Genomic DNA, 16,082 nt, shown 5'->3' with positions numbered 1-16,082 from the left:
GCTATTGCTTGTATGACTTGAATGCTGGGTCATGAGACCCATGTTTGTAATATCTGGCTCTTCGGAGCCTAATGAATAAATACTTTGAGTCGTAGAGTTTTGTTGTGATGCCATGTTGTATTTACACATATCGAGCATATTGCGTGTATGATTGAAATGCTTGGTATGTGTGGGATCCGACAACCTAGTTGTCTATCCTTGGTAGCCTCTCTTATGGGGAAATGTAGTCTAGTGCTTCCACTGAGCCATGGTAGTCTGCTACAGCCCGGTTTACCGGAGTCTTGTTAGCCCAGTTGCTACTGCTCCGGAACACTTAGACTGGCTGGCATGTGTCCTACTTTGATCCCGTGTCTGTCCCTTCGGGGAAATGTCATGCGGTGTCTTTCGGAGTCCTGTTAGCCTGCTACAGCCCGGATTCCCGGAGTCCTGCTAGCCCAGTTGCTACAGCCCGAATTCACCCGCTGATGACCGACACGTTCGTTGCTGGGTCATGTATGCTTGTCCCTGTAAGTTAGTGCCACTTTGGGTTCACGACTAGTCATGTCGGCCCGGGTTCTCTGTCATATGGATGCTAGCGACACTATCATATACGTGAGCCAAAAGGCGCAAACGGTCCCGGGCCAAGTAAGGTGGCACCCGTGGGAATACCGTGCGTGAGGCCGCAAAGTGATATGATGTGTTACATGCTAGATCAATGTGGCTTAGGATCGGGGTCCTGACAAAATTCTCGAAAGCATTCCGTGATGCTACTTAGTAGTAGGTATTCTACTCCTGGGTTTTGAGCCCAAAATTCACCCTACTTACTTCATGTTGATAGTTTTTGCTAGTTCCTTTAGGATATTAGTAACCTTTGCGATAGTCCCCAAGGTTCGTGGTAAATCCTTCTTCCAATACCATGAACTACTTATGGCAGAAGTTCCTTGTTGAACCAAAATATCACAATAAGAGTTCTCTTGATGAGTTCTCCATTCTGCACTGTGAATCTGCCAGTCCTACCTTTCTGCATAGATTATTTGGAAGAACTATGTTGAACTTGTTTGACATACTAAATCTATGCATCTGCAACTCAGAAAACCATATGTTCCTTTGAGTTGTCTCTCTTTAGTTCTATTCTGACCTCTGTCTATCAATTGATAGTCAGGATTGGGTCAAAGCCATCCTATTCCGGAATGACTAGGAGAAACAAACTCCAATACCTCATCCATTTCCAGGATTGGGTCAAAGTAGTTGTGCTCCACAGATCAAAATGCCAATCTAGCTTTTGTTCTGTTCTACCTTGGACTGCTACCCTCTTTATGCCGGGAATATCATAGGAATTGCACAACCTCTTATGAGTTCTTGATGTAGTGATACTTCTCGCCATAACTATTCATTCCTCGGTCACCGTGTTATTGTAACTGGAATGCTGACGGATGAATCGTGATGTATGAAATCAATACTCCTAGCAACCTCGTTGCTTGGTAGTAAATGGACAATCATTTCATTCTTAGTGTGTTGATTATTGAATCACCACTCTAAGATTGATCGTGCAACCTAGTCCTTATTTCTAGTGCACCCTTCGATCGATGAGTTAGGATTTTGCCAAACCCTCGCTCTTTTGATCATATCATCTTGCCTTGAAAGGCAAGATTGTTCTCGAGCTTAGTAACATATCGGTGGTTCGTGATTTTTCGGATATCTTCACGGAAGTATCACCAGGTTGTTCCCTGGCCGTTATGTTGAGCTCATGATCAAGTTGGTTTTCCTATAAACCACCCGTTCTCCAAGAATCTGTGTTGGGTACCCCTGAGCTAGTTGGTTAAGCTAAACAACAACTTGGAGAGTTGGAAGATAAATGCTTTGCCTGACTTAGTTCATTCCAAAGGGATATCCTTGTGTGTGTGTGTTGAAGAAAGATGACATCTTCATTGATTGATCCTCGTGATCAGTTGTTGGTGCTATTATCTTATCCAATCTTTGATTTGAGTGTGGGCTATCGTCAAATCAAATCAGAACCAACGATGTTCGTAATGTTGTCTTACTCGTGGTTGATCCCTCGAGCATACCCCATTGCATCTTTTGGTCTGACCAATGCTATCACCGTGTTCACTTAATCATGGAATTCCATCTATATGGAAGCCTGGATGGATTGTTGTTGGGCCCATTGACAACATTTCCATCTTGTCCATGATTCATGCTGAACATCTAGGTCAGTGTTGGAAACTTTTGAAAGCATTTTCTTCGTGCTAGCTCATGAAGGATATGTTCGATGAAAGAAGTGACTCCCTCTAATTCATGTGCATTCGATGCAAGTTGCCACCGTGAATTCGAGAAAGCTTGTTTTTGCCTTCTCCGGAACCATCCCAAGTCAGTCATGCATATGTGCGAAGTATTCTATGGTTTGGAGACTTGCAACCTTCATGCTATATGTATCCCTAGCACGCCAAGCCACTGATTGACTTGTTCAAGGAAAAGAAGTCTATGCTTGGGATCTAATCCATGGACTTGCGTAAAGACTTTGAAATCCTTGATGATGGATCCTAACCAGAACTTGGTAGTATTTTGTTGTAAGACTTCTATGTGCTCATGCTTGTCTTGGACAACGTGTTCACATGTATGTAGCAGAACCAGCTCATATTTTGGAGCTTGCTATCGTAGTTCATTTCCCAAGAATCTCGCAATGTCATCTCGTCGGTTTGTGTTGCAAACCTTCTTTTCAGACATGCTGTCTGAAATATCCTGTTACCAACCAGATCTGAATCTCAGGCAGATATGATGGTTGGAACATTCCCAGCATTTGCATTTTGTTCCCAGCTTGCACCGCCATTGTGCCAATCTCCCATGGGCCACCCTTCTCAGCAGTTGCTATTCAGGATCATCTTCAAAAGTGGTCCTACCATGGGTCCCATCCATTTCTGATGATTGGCAAAATATCATCCATTACATTGTCTTCAACAAGGTAGTCCACATCATCCATCCTAGTCTGAGTATGCCATTTCTTCGAACTCCTTCAAACGATCATTTGTGAATTTCCTTAGGCTGGTATAGAGAGTTTCAATGATCTCTGTATCAAAAGTAATTTTTTTGCCACTTAAGGGAATAATTTTACGAGTCACCTCTCCCAAGGTGCCCCGTTATGGGATCATGGTAATTGTTTCCTCGCTACTTTGAAACCCTCGTCAAATTGTTTCTTCCGTCCCTCCGGATGCATGTTTTGCCTCTCAGCTCGAGAGATGTTTCTACGTCTCATTCCGTGAGTTGATCTTGTGATCATTAAGATGATCCTAAGTTGCTCGAACCTCAAGAAGATTGATTCTTCTAAAATTCTCCCTTTCTTCTCGTTGTCATGTTGGATGTAGTTCTCAAAGCAAGACGTCGAGATCAAGGTGGTGCAATGAATCAACATCCTCGAGAAGGACATCTGGATCATGAAGATTGTGTTAGCTTCTGTCCCTCTGTCTTCTTACCTCACGACTTGAATCTCGGGACGAGATTCTTGTTTAGTAGGGGTGAGTTGTCACATCCCTAGTTCTGGTATGCACTAGGCTAGCCCTTCATGTGTGCATCATGTTTAAATTTCTCAGAAACTTGAAATGGGGATGACAGAAACCCCAGCATCACTTAATCCATCTAGGGTTACTAAAATACTTTTTCAATGAACCTGAAATGCCCTTCAAAAATGTTCATCATTTCTTTCTTGGTCTAGAACCACTGCCAAAATTGGTTCACATTTTTCTAGGACAGCTTAGGGTCACTGGATTAAATCATACTCTATTTGCATTTGGGCATTTAAATGCTATAAAATATTTTAAATGTCCAAATAATCATAAACTAAAATGTTTACTGTTGGAAATATTCCAAACAGTGGGCATGAGCAGTTTCATGATTTTTGAGTTGGTTTTAGTATTTTTAGAAAAGCCACAAAGATACAGAAGGAAATAGAAAACTGAAACAAAAAGAAAAGAGAGAGAGAAAGGAAACCTACCTGGGCTTACCTCCTGTGCAGCCCACCTCGCAGTCTAGCCACCTGGCGGCCCAGCCCACCCGCAGCAGCCAGTCATTACCAACCTTCCGCCAGGAGGATGAGGGGCGCGTGCTCGCCGCGCGCGTCCAAGCGCGAGGCCACCTCCTGCTTCTGCCGACGCAGGAGAGGCTCCAGGAGCCGCCACGCGCTACCCCGGTCCCTCTCGCCCATCGCTCGCCCTCGTCCCCTCCTCTAGCCCCCTCTCCCGAACGCGCCCGAGCACCTCCGTCGCCGCCGTCCGCTGCCACCGCGGCCACCAGCCCTCCCTAGTCCACACAACATGTTCAAGAGAACCACCTCGGCTCCGTCTTCCTCCTCGACGCTCCACGCAACCGGGGACGCACCACAACGCCTGCATCGCCCTCTTCTTCGAGCTCGGCCGACCGAGATCGCTGCCGTCGTTCCGTCGTCACCAAGCCGTCCCCGAGCCCACTGAGCTTCTCTTCGACCTCCAAGTGAGCTCCTTCACCGCCAACTCCTATCCCCATGGCCTATAGCTCGCCGTAGAATCATTCCCCGCCGTGCCCGTGAGCTTCTTGCCGCCGTCCATGACGCGACCGCGGCCACAGACGCTGTCGATCGCATACGAGCCCGCCAACGCGCTCAACACGTCCCCAGGAGACGAACGCGACCAGCCCCACGCCCTGTCGTGCAGCCTAGCGTGTTTTCGCCGAGGCCCGAGCTCCGGCCGCCGGACTTGTGGTCGCCGACGTTGATTTAGGCAGCCCCGCGATGCTCCACTTGCACCACCCGATGCGCCTCGACGCGCTGCTTCCGTAGAGCGCAGCCGTGCGAGCTCTCGTCGCCGGAGATGGCCGGACGAGGAGCGCCGCCGCGTCCAGCTTAGCACCGGCGGCTAATCGCCGTTTAGCTGATGTGGCTAGTTTAGATTAGGTGCTAACTAACCCCCACAGCCGCTGACATGTGTGCCCAGTGCCCCGCTAATTTTTAGTTAGTGCTAAAACTAACTTCTTAACCCTGAGTCACTGACCAGTGGGACCCACTGCTCAGGTCTGACCCTAGCCGCCCAGTTGACCCGCTGAAGTCACCGTGACGTAATGCTGATGCAATAAAGCATTTTCTGGATTTGGTTTATTTTAACAACCAGGAAATTCCAAAAAATGTTATAAACTTCAGAAAATCATAGAAAATAATCTGTAACTCAGAATGAAATAATGTATATATGAAAAATGATCAGAAAAATCCAATCTACCCATCTGTACTAGTTTCATGCATGTTTAAGCAACTTAAGCTTTCTGTTTAGTGCAAAAAATGATAAGGCACTACTTAAATTCATAAGTTGAGTTTGGGATTGAACCCTTGGTTCAAAATGACTTATACCCAGCTGGTTGTAGTTGCATTAGCCCAACACACTCATTTTGCCATGTCATGATCATGCATCATATTGTGCATTGCATTGATTGTATTTTCTCTCTATTGCCGGTAATTGTCCCCTCTCAGTAAACGTGGTTCCGACAATGAGATCGATGACACCGATGAAGAACTATACTATCTTCAGAAGTGCCAGGCAAGCAAAACCCCCTTGTTCATTAGGATCGGGGTCCTGACAAAGACGCGGGAGATCGTCTGCACCAGCGAACCAGACAAGGCCGACGAGATGATCTCCAGGCTCTGGAGGAAGGTTGGCGGCTCGCATCGTAGGGTCGTCGGTGTTGGTGTGCACTACACCAGCGAAGATGAACCTCCCCAGATGGCAGCAATCCTGCAGTTGTGCGTCGAGGAACTCTGCTTGGTGTACCACATCGCAGCGGCCACATAATGGTGACCCATCCTACTCATTTGCCCTATTTGGTTCATCTGTTTAATTAGTACAGTAATCAAACTTGTTTCCCAACTAGATGTACTAGTGTGGTTTGTGAAAGTGGATGCACTACTGCATTTTCTCAAGTAGATAAATGTATTTTTGAACCTGATGCACTGGATTACTATTTGGAAAATCTTGCACAAGATTAATTTCTGAAGTTGATGTACTAGTGTAGTTTCTGATCTTGATCCGATAGTGTAGTTTATGTACTCGATGTATTAAAAAGATGTTTCTGAACTTGATGTAGTGAAGTATTTTCTGAATTTGGTCTAATGTTATTTTCATAAGCAAAAAAACTAAGGACTTGGTGAAGCACTGGTTATGTGTTATCCTATTCAACAAAAGTAAACTAAACTAGTACTAAAGCAGCACATACAACATTGACTGGAACTATGTATAATCCAAAAAGAAAAATAACATGATGTACTTGAATTTAATTTTAGAACTTTGTTTACTAGTTTCTGAAGTACATTCATCCATTAATTATGCTGTATAAGCATCTACTTCATGGATTCATCGCTTGTAAAACAAAAAAAATGAAGAATTCAAACATCAAAGTAATGCTAATTTTCAAAATGTCTCTCCCCTTGAAGGCCCAAGCGCCTGAACGAGACGCTGCAGCATGAGAAGTTGTTCACATTTGCCGGTTTCAGCATTGAAAGCGACAAAGTGAAGCTGAGGATGTCTGGTTTGGAGATCAACCGCAACAAGTACATCGACATTCAGCGCCTCTGGAGAGTTCCATACACCAGAAAGGAGCACGACTCCTTGACTGATGTTGCAGCCAGCATCATCCACCCATTCTACAAAGGCATGAAGAAGAACATCAACACGCAGGAAGACCACAAACTGTGGGGGATCAGCCCGCTGCCAGACAACCTCATCGAGTACGCAGGAGTAGATGCGTACGCCGCGTACAAGTCATGGAACATGACCGACAACATCACAAATGGTTGGGAAATTGCAAAAGCGCGGGAGGTTGACAACTACTACGACTGCCCCTTTTGGGGATGAAGATACATCAATGTGCTGCCTTTGTTTTGCTTCCTCTTGTGCTTGCCTTTTATCTTGTTGTTTCAAATTCTTAGTTTGCTCTTGTTGGGTTGAACCAGTATGATTATGCCGTGCTTTTCATGGTTGAACAAGTTTACTTATGTCATCAAGTACATTGTTTTGCTTATCTCATTATATAAGTTTGGTAGCTTCTTATTTTGTTAATCCATCATTTCAAATTCAAAGTAGCTTCTGAATGGAACTTTGTGGCTACTCTAAAGTACTAGTTATGAAGCAACTAATCACACAATGTTGTTCCAAGTGTAGTTTCGATTCAGTATTGTATAGAAAACATAACATTGAAAACAATCAATACAATTTGAGTTGCTTAGCAACGCTTCAAAAGTTGAAGCAGAAATTCTTACTACTTAATGTACTATTCTCATTCATATGTAGCTGCTAGAAAATTAACAAGTACTACAACAGAAAAAGTTGAGAAGCATCAGCACACACTTATGTTGGTCACTTGCAGACTAAGAATGACAGTACTAGTACAGTTGATCGGACAGTACATACTTACTACAATAAAAAGTACAAAGAAGCATCAGTTCGTAATCCCCCCCCCCCAAAATGTCAGACTAAGAACATAAGTGCTACTATGAATGGACTATCAGTACAACTTAGTCTACACGCAAGTACCATAGTGCTGAAAAATGATACCAGAAGACCCTTGGGAATAATCACAAAAACAAAAACAAAAAAGAAGGCAAAAAACTCAAATGAAAAAGATAACACTTACACAAAACTCACATGAACTAGAACAAAAAGTATCAGTCCAAGTTACTGGTGCAGTCAAGTACTAGATTCAAACAAACAAAAAAGTAAAAATTGACCGCCCAAGGACAGGCGCAGGCCCTGACACTGCTAGATACTTGCACTCGAGCCCGTGGGCGAATCCCTAGTAATCCGAACAACGCATGGCCAGCCGACCAGGGCCCACAGGTCATGACAGAGGGCGAGCGCCGTGTATAAGCACTCATGTAAGTATTCAGAGGAGTTCGACCAGTGAGCCTCGGCTGCGCTTATAAACAGGTCTAGAGCCCCCTCGACTAGCGAGGTGGGACTAAACCCAGAGCACACGCACATCCAGCAGTGCCCAAAACGCCCGCGCGGGCCATTTGGGTCGGAAAACGGCCCAATAGCCTCCATCGTCTACAAACACCCCACCAATAAGCCAAGTTAAACAAACCATAGTGCGGGGCAAAGAAATATAAACTACAAGAAAAATGTTTGAAACTGAAAATATAGAAGTTCAAATACTAGTTCGCAGGCAATAACTTTAAGTATGAAATATATAAACTACAAGAAAAATGTTTGAAACTGAAAATATAAAAGTTCAAATACTAGTTCGCAGGCAATAACTTTAAATACGAAAAATATAAATAAAAATAATTTTAGCTCCACACCACGGATGATAAAAAAGGAAAAATATGATACAAAAACAATGAAACTCTAAAAAGCAGAGAACTTAATAGCCTATCTGTTAAATGTACATAATTTAAAACACCGAATTAAATATAACTTTCAAGTTCAACTACTAAAATGCAAGAAGTTCAAATAGATAATGTTTGTCAATTATGCTAAATCTCTTATTTATATAAAATCTGACTACTTCAACTACTAAAATGCAAGAAGTTCAAATAGATTTTCTTTGTCAATTATGCTAAATTTATTATTTATATAAAATCTGTCCAAACCTCCACGAACGATTTCGTTGTAAATGATCTCAATCCCCCCCAAAAAAAACTCAGCTCAAACATACATATGACATCAGTACTAAAAAAGCAGGAACAGTCAGGCCACTCACACAACTGTGACACCAACTTCCAAAACCGTACGGTGTATGAAATTACTATTCAGTTCACACATCAGTAAACCATAAGTGCACTAAAATGAGAATACAAAAACTATAAAGGCCTAACTTAGGTTGGGACAGATGAAAATAAAATAAGTCCCAGTTTTGAGCAACAACTCCTAGGGCACTGAAAAATGTTTTGAGATCAACTAGTGTATAAGACTTCAGTGGAAAACAATACTTAACATCCACACGGAAAAACATCACAAAGCATACATCACTTAAACAGTGCAAAATGCCATCATAACCACCCCTGAGACATGCAAGTGGGATAAGCAGATGATAAGTACAGCTTGACAAGACTACTCAGTGCGACAGTAAAAACACTTGGCTTGGACGGTTAGTTCTTCCAGGCCACCACCTGCGCCACCCACTGGGCGGTTGCCACAAGGGACTGCAAAACGGGGACCCCCACGACCCCCACGACCACTACACCCATGCCCCCGACGAACCGCCTCCCACACATCCCCGTCGACGCGCTGCAAAATACCCCATTGTCTTCCATCTCTGCCTCATTCACAGAACCACCATTGCCGCTTCCATCTCCACCGCAGACAAACCACAAACTTCTCTCTCCCAAGCCCACAGTCGTCGAAGGAGGGCGATGGCGGAGGAACCGTCCGCCAAGCATCATCATGGCGAGACGTTGGACAAGAGTAGCAACCTCGTCGACGTTCACGTCCCCAGCGAGAAGCGCGAGTACACAAGAACCCTCACAGGGGTTGAGCTCCACGACAAGGAGACGCTGGAGATCGTCTGCACCAGCAAACCAGACAAGGCCGACAAGATGATGAGCAGGCTCAGGATGAAGGGCGGCGGCTTGTATCCGAGCTTCATTGGAGTTGATGTGGAGTACACAAGCGAAGATGAACCTCCACAGATGGCAGCAGTCCTACGGTTGTGCGTCGAGGAACTCTGCTTGGTGTACCACATCGCAGCGGCCACAAAATGGTAACCCATACTACTTCTCATTCATCGGTTGTACTAGCACTGCTCCCTAAAAATTCCATTAAACTTGTTTCCCAACTAGATGAACTACTATAGTTTGTGAAGTGGATGTATGAGTACATGTTTCTCAAGTTACATGCATTTCTGAAATTGTGAAGTGGATTGTTTCACCAGATTAGCATCTGAAACTGATGCACTGGATTAGCATATGAAAAATGTTTCACCAAATTAATTTCTGAACTTGATGTACTAGCATAGATTCTGATCTTGATGCACTAGTATAGTTTATAGAATTGATGTATTAAAAGATGTTTGGTGAACTGGTATAGGTCCATATCTTGATGCACATGTTTCTCAAATTAATTTCTAAACTTGATATAGAATTGATGCACAAAGATGTATCAAGCACTTGTATAGGTCTTTTATTTAACAAAAAGAAAACTAAACTTGAAGCAAGCAGCACATATATCATTGACTCTGGTAAATAGGTTCTTGAATTTGGTGAAGCATTTGGTGAAGCACTGAAGATAGCAAAAAGGAAAAATAACATGTTTTAGTTGAATTTAATTTCAGGACTTTGTGTACTAGTTTCTGAACTACATTCATCCATGACTTATACTATATAAGCATCTACCTCATGGATTATCACTTGTAAACCAAAAAGCGGAAGAATTAAATCTTCAAAAAAGAACACTAATCTTCAATATGTGTCTTCCCCCTTGCAGGCCCAAGCGCCTCAAACAGTTCCTGCAGGAGGAGAAATTGTACACATTTTCCGGTCTCAGCATTGGAGGTGACAAGCGGATGCTGAACAAGTCTGGTTTGGAGATCAACCCCAACAACTTGATCGACATGCAGCGCAAGTGGAAAGTTCCAACCACCAACAAATACTATGACTCCTTGGCTGATGTTGCAGGCAGCGTCATCCACCCATTCTACAACGGCATGAAGAAGAAGATGGACATGAAGGAAGACCACAAACTGTGGGGGACCAGCCCGCTGCCAGACAAGCTCATCAAGTACGCATGAATAGATGCCTACGCCACGTACAAGTCATGGAAGATAATCGACAACATCGTGATAGGTTGGGATATTTCAAAAGAGCAGGAGGCTGACCCCTACTACCACTGCAACTTCGCGGGATGAAGAGGCATGAAAGTCTGCCTTCATGTTGCTCGTGCTTCTGCTTGTCCTTAATCTTGTTGTTTCAGATTTGTAGTTTGCTTTTGTTATGTTGAACAACTTGCTTATGTCATGTGTGTAAGGGTTTGAACAACTTATGTCGTCAAGTACATCGTTCGCTTATGTCGTTAAACATGTTTGCTAGCTTCCTATTTTGTTTATCCATCATTTGAAGTTGAAGTAGGTTGTGAATGAAACTTGATGGCTGCTATGCAACACTAGTCACGAAGCAAAAAATCACACATGGATATTTTCACAAAAACAGTGGCAGACTAAGGACAACAACAAATAGTAGTCTTGGGACGCTCAGTATAGCTTAGACATGTACGGTAGTACTATAACACTAAAAATCAGTTTTTAGTTTAAGAAGAACACTAAAAAGACTAAGTTTCCGCCGAGGACAACATTCAGTACTAACAGCATCATGCTAATAGTAGTTAGAAAATTACTAAGTAGTGCAACAGGAAAAGCAAAGAACCATGAGTACGTATTTCCTAGTCACTAGCATGCTAGGATTGAAAGTACTGGTACACTAGAACACACAGTACATTCATTCTACAAAAATAAAAAAGGAACGGGAAGCTTCAGTTCGCATTCCCTAAAACAGTGACACACTAAGAATAACAATAATAGTACAACTGAAATCTTAGTACAACTTAGTCTATACGGCAAGTACTATGATGATACCAAACATTGCCTTGAGAAGAACCACGGCCTAGAAAAAACAAGGCCAAAACTAAATCAAAAAGATATCAGTTCGACCAAGGAGAAAAATCACAAGAAAGACAACAGAAGCATCAGCCCACATTGACCAGTGAGGTACTAGTTTCAAACAACACAAAAAATAAAATGATCAAAGTACTTGTACAATTGAAATCTCGGTACAACTTAGTTTATTCGGTAAGTGCTATGATGATACCAATTAATGCCTTGAGAAAGATGGCCAAGACTCAACCAAATAGATTACAGTTCAACCAAGGACAAAAATTAACAAAAAAACAAACAACAGAAGCATCAGCCCACATTGACTAGTGAACTAATTATGAACTTAATACGGCTATCCGTTAAATGTAGCTAATTTAAACCAGTGCTTTAACTTTTACTATGAAGTTCAACTACTAAAATTCAAGAAGTTCAAACAAAAATTTGGCTCTCAAATTTTGCTAAATTTCTTATACTTAAATAAAATATGGCTAGAGATCACGTAGCAACTTGGTCGTAAATAATTTCAATCCCGAAAAAAACTTCAGTTCTAATACATTATATGAAATCAGTTCTACATAGCGAGGAAGCATCACTCCACTCACGCTAGATCCACAAGTGCTATCGTGACACCAAATTTTAAAAGCCTTACGCTGAATGAGATTACAATTCAGTACTAACAAAACTATACTATAAGTACAAGAAAAGAGGGTATAGAAACTATAAAGGTCCAACCTAGGTTGGGACAGATGAAAATAAAATAAATCTCACTTTTCCAGCAACAACTCGTAATGATCTTGGAAAAAGGTGTTTTCAGTTCAACTAGTTTGTAAGACTTCAGTACAAAAAATAGAACTTAACCAAAACGAATTCTCGATGAAACATACACAAGTGAAACAGCTATTCAACCACACTATCATCATGGAAAAAAGTTTGTTAAACATTGTGCTACATTTAAACACAACACAAAATATACCAGTTATTACATAATACTTGACAAGACATCCAAACACTACAAACAAAGCCTACAATGCTTTCAAGAGATATATCACACAACTATCCATTTCACTACGCAAATGATGACCATTTCTTCTATGCACCGGGAGCCAAAGCCTGAACCTCCTTAGGAAGCTCCTCACCAGAAGTTGGTTATTCCGGTTGAACACAACTCTATAAAGATCCTCAGCGTTCCAATCAACAATACGAGGCTGCAAAACAATAAAACAAATTATCAAAAATCACGACACATAAAAAGAAGAATACACAATCAGCCAAACACAGAAAAGTGAAAAGCTCAACTAGAACCCACGTCATTACTTCGAATGTTCTCAACGATCTTTTCACCATCATAGGATCCCGCATACTTCAGAGTATAATGGCCACATTCATTCGCCCCTTGAAGCGGAACCTTGACAAACGTTGGTTTCTTTGCAAAAACCTCCCATTTGGGTTGCTTGCTCGCATTGTACTAAGCATCACCATACACAGCCTTCATTACTTGGACCAATCTAGAGATCTGTAAAAAAAGAAAAGAAACCACACATTTTCAGGTCTCAGAAAAGCAGAAACAAAGATGCGGAAAAATTAATCCAGTACAGATAATAAATGTCACTCACAATCTTCTCGCAGTCTTTATGATAGGTGTTCTTTGAAGGGCGATGGTTCTTCGGATAAGGTAAGGAGTCAAGGATGTCGACACTACTTCGGTACTGATTCATGACATATAAGGAAAAGTGGTTCACTTTCTTATCCTTTGGTAAAATCATAGGTTTGAATAGAGGCATCATGATCTAAAAACAAATGACCAAAAAAGAGATATTAAATATTCAAAATAAAAACCAGCATGACAACAAACAATTAAAACCAAAAATCAGCTAGTAGATCTTACAAGGTCGGCACTGAGCAAGTCTTCCTTATCTTTAACATACTCTTGAAATCTCTCGCTGCATTATTTTCATCACCGTAAAACATACAGTCAAGCACAACCTGCAAAAAAGCCAAAAAAGAAATAGACACGGGAAAAGGATCAACAAGCAAAGTATTATTAAAACTCGTAAAAGAATAGGCAGTCATGTTTAACAGAAACAAATGATCTGATTGATTACCGTGATGAAATATGGACTCAGCAATACCCTTTTTCTAGACGCAAAATCAGCATTTCTCTCGGGATCTTTCTTCCAATCATCAATGAGGAAGTCCATTACATCACCCTCCATTATTTGCCTAGGTGCAAAAACTTCGCAGATGCGTTTCCCAGTGAAGCTAGTTACGCTATCATCAGGCTGAGGTATCATTGAGAATGTATTCCTGCAGTACACACAAGAACAAAAAGCAGGGGAAGCAAGATAAGGCATTCATAGCAGTTCAAGTTGTATAAAAAGGAACAGTTCAGGTCATATTTATCTAGCAGTTACAAACAACAGCAGAAAAGAAGAGGAAACGTAATGAGAGATACTCACTCGGCATACTTCTCACATGCTTCATAACTAAGCAACAGATTATACAACTTGTGAGCCTTGTCTAGATGAGGGAATTTATGAAGTTGAAGCTGCTGCACAGGGGAGCAAAACTTCATAGGAGCTCTGGGCGCATGCTTCGTGCTTGTAACATTGCCAGAATCCAAAGCAGGGTCCTTCCTAGCAGCACCAGCTCTACGGGCCACTATTCCAGCAAGGGGAGATAAACCCTTGGCAGCAGCGCTCCTGGTGACTCTTCCCATGCCAGCAATCTTGTCAAACGCATCATCATCGCTGTCTATCAATTCCACAATGGGATTCTTGGGTGTAGAGGGGCTCTCTGCACAAGCAGCCGTAGAACCTTTCAGAGCTCCCAACCGCCCCTTCATAACACCAGATCTTGTCTTTTCGGGAGAATGCCCCTGGCTAAAATCAATAGCTACGCGCTCGAGCTCCGAGAACTGGCTGCCAAAGATCCTGTAGTCATGCTCACCAAGATCCAGCCACTCACCTGCAAAAATAAAAAAAGAAAAGACCGCATCAAGGGTAAGTTCAAATACATAATTCAAGACAGTACTAATCAAGAAGTACAAGCTGCAAAAATTTACAAAAGGTCATGCATACGTACAGGGTTCGATGCCAAACAAACCCCGGAAGTCAACATCAAACACATCGCTAGTTGCGCAGGTATACAACAAAGTCTTCCTAATGTCAAGAATGTCTTCGTGGCTGTAATCCAACATTTCAATCACACCATCCTCCCGGCAATGATAGGTCTTGCAGTTTTGTAGCATAAAGAATCCACAATCATGCATGTTCACAAAACAAAAAACAAAAGGTTAAATAAAAAATTCGAAAATATAGGAACACCATCCTCCCAGCAACAAAAACAACTAACAAAAATCATTAAAAATGGATACTCATGTGTTTTTCTGCTGCGGCACCCGCACAAACTCGCAAGAGAAACCATCCATATGCGCCGGCGAGAACGGTTTGGCCTTGTCTACACTGGACTCCCTCCAATGCTTCTTTATGTTATCTGTCATAGTCCTTAAGAATCTAACTGCATCACTCCAGGTTTCATCACGGAGTGAATCAAGACACTCGAAACGACGGAACCTCAAATTCAGAACAATCAAACACCAATGCCCAGATTCTTCGCTAGGCTTCAAGGTAGCCGCAAATGACGGCGGATCAAAAGTAGGGAAAAGAAGCTGACAAAAAAATCACAGAGGAAAAATGAATTTAACAAATCATACTGAAACAAAAAATTCAGCCTCCAAACAATAAAATAAAAGAAGGAAATTGAAATTCAGAAGTACAAACAAAAATCAGATAATCATAAGTTCTAATTGAGTAAGTAACACACTACAAAAAATAAATGCTACTCAAGTTTATATCCACCGCCCAAACTTGCAACAAACATATCAGTTCAATTTCCTTGCGACAATAAGTGCATCTTTAAAAAAAGAAGCACACATCATTCATAAGTACAGGGGTAAAAGCAGGCTACTCAAGTTCATTCCCCCACCTCCCAAACTTGCAAGAAAACATGACAGTTCTAGTTCACGAGTACAAAAAGTTCAAGTTCACCTACTTGGTCAAAACCATCAGCCCCTGATCTCGTGAACCATTGTAGCACATTGGCATCAATATTTCCATCACGGATCTTGGTCTGTTGTACAAAAAGAACAACAACAGTTAGAAAACTGCCAAAACAAGTTATCATCCTATCTACAAAACAAAATACTGACCGTCACCCATCTGGGAACTATCAACTTGTCAGTGTCTCGGTACTTCTGATGTAGAGAATATAAAACAACGTCAGCACTGTCTGAGTTGAGCATGCCAGTGGGGACAAACGCTTTAGCAATATAACCAACACTGGCATCACATTCGCTATTTTGAAACATCGGTTTGTCACTAAGAAAACACAAAAGATGATATGAATTAAAACTACTGCAATAACAACAATAGTCATATGAGAGAAAGAAAAAGAGACAAAAATGATACGGGCAAAATCCCAAACTAACTGTTTCGCACGGTTCATGCGCAACC

The 16,082-nt window shown here is 42.0% G+C and overlaps 1 protein-coding gene across 1 annotated transcript; it reads left to right on the top strand.

Moving 5' to 3' along the window:
* The first annotated feature begins 9,340 nt into the window (after positions 1–9,340).
* LOC141022697 (uncharacterized) lies at positions 9,341–10,713 on the top strand. The gene is made up of 2 exons (XM_073498961.1): positions 9,341–9,687; positions 10,410–10,713. Exons 1-2 carry the CDS (start codon positions 9,341–9,343, stop codon positions 10,711–10,713), a joined length of 651 nt encoding a protein of 216 aa, XP_073355062.1.
* The last annotated feature ends 5,369 nt before the right edge of the window (positions 10,714–16,082 follow it).

This window comes from Aegilops tauschii, chromosome 5 (genome assembly GCF_002575655.3).
Source record: "Aegilops tauschii subsp. strangulata cultivar AL8/78 chromosome 5, Aet v6.0, whole genome shotgun sequence".
NCBI lineage: Eukaryota > Viridiplantae > Streptophyta > Magnoliopsida > Poales > Poaceae > Aegilops > Aegilops tauschii.
Note: the sequence above shows the minus strand (reverse complement) of the source record. Positions and strands in the feature narration are given on the sequence as shown.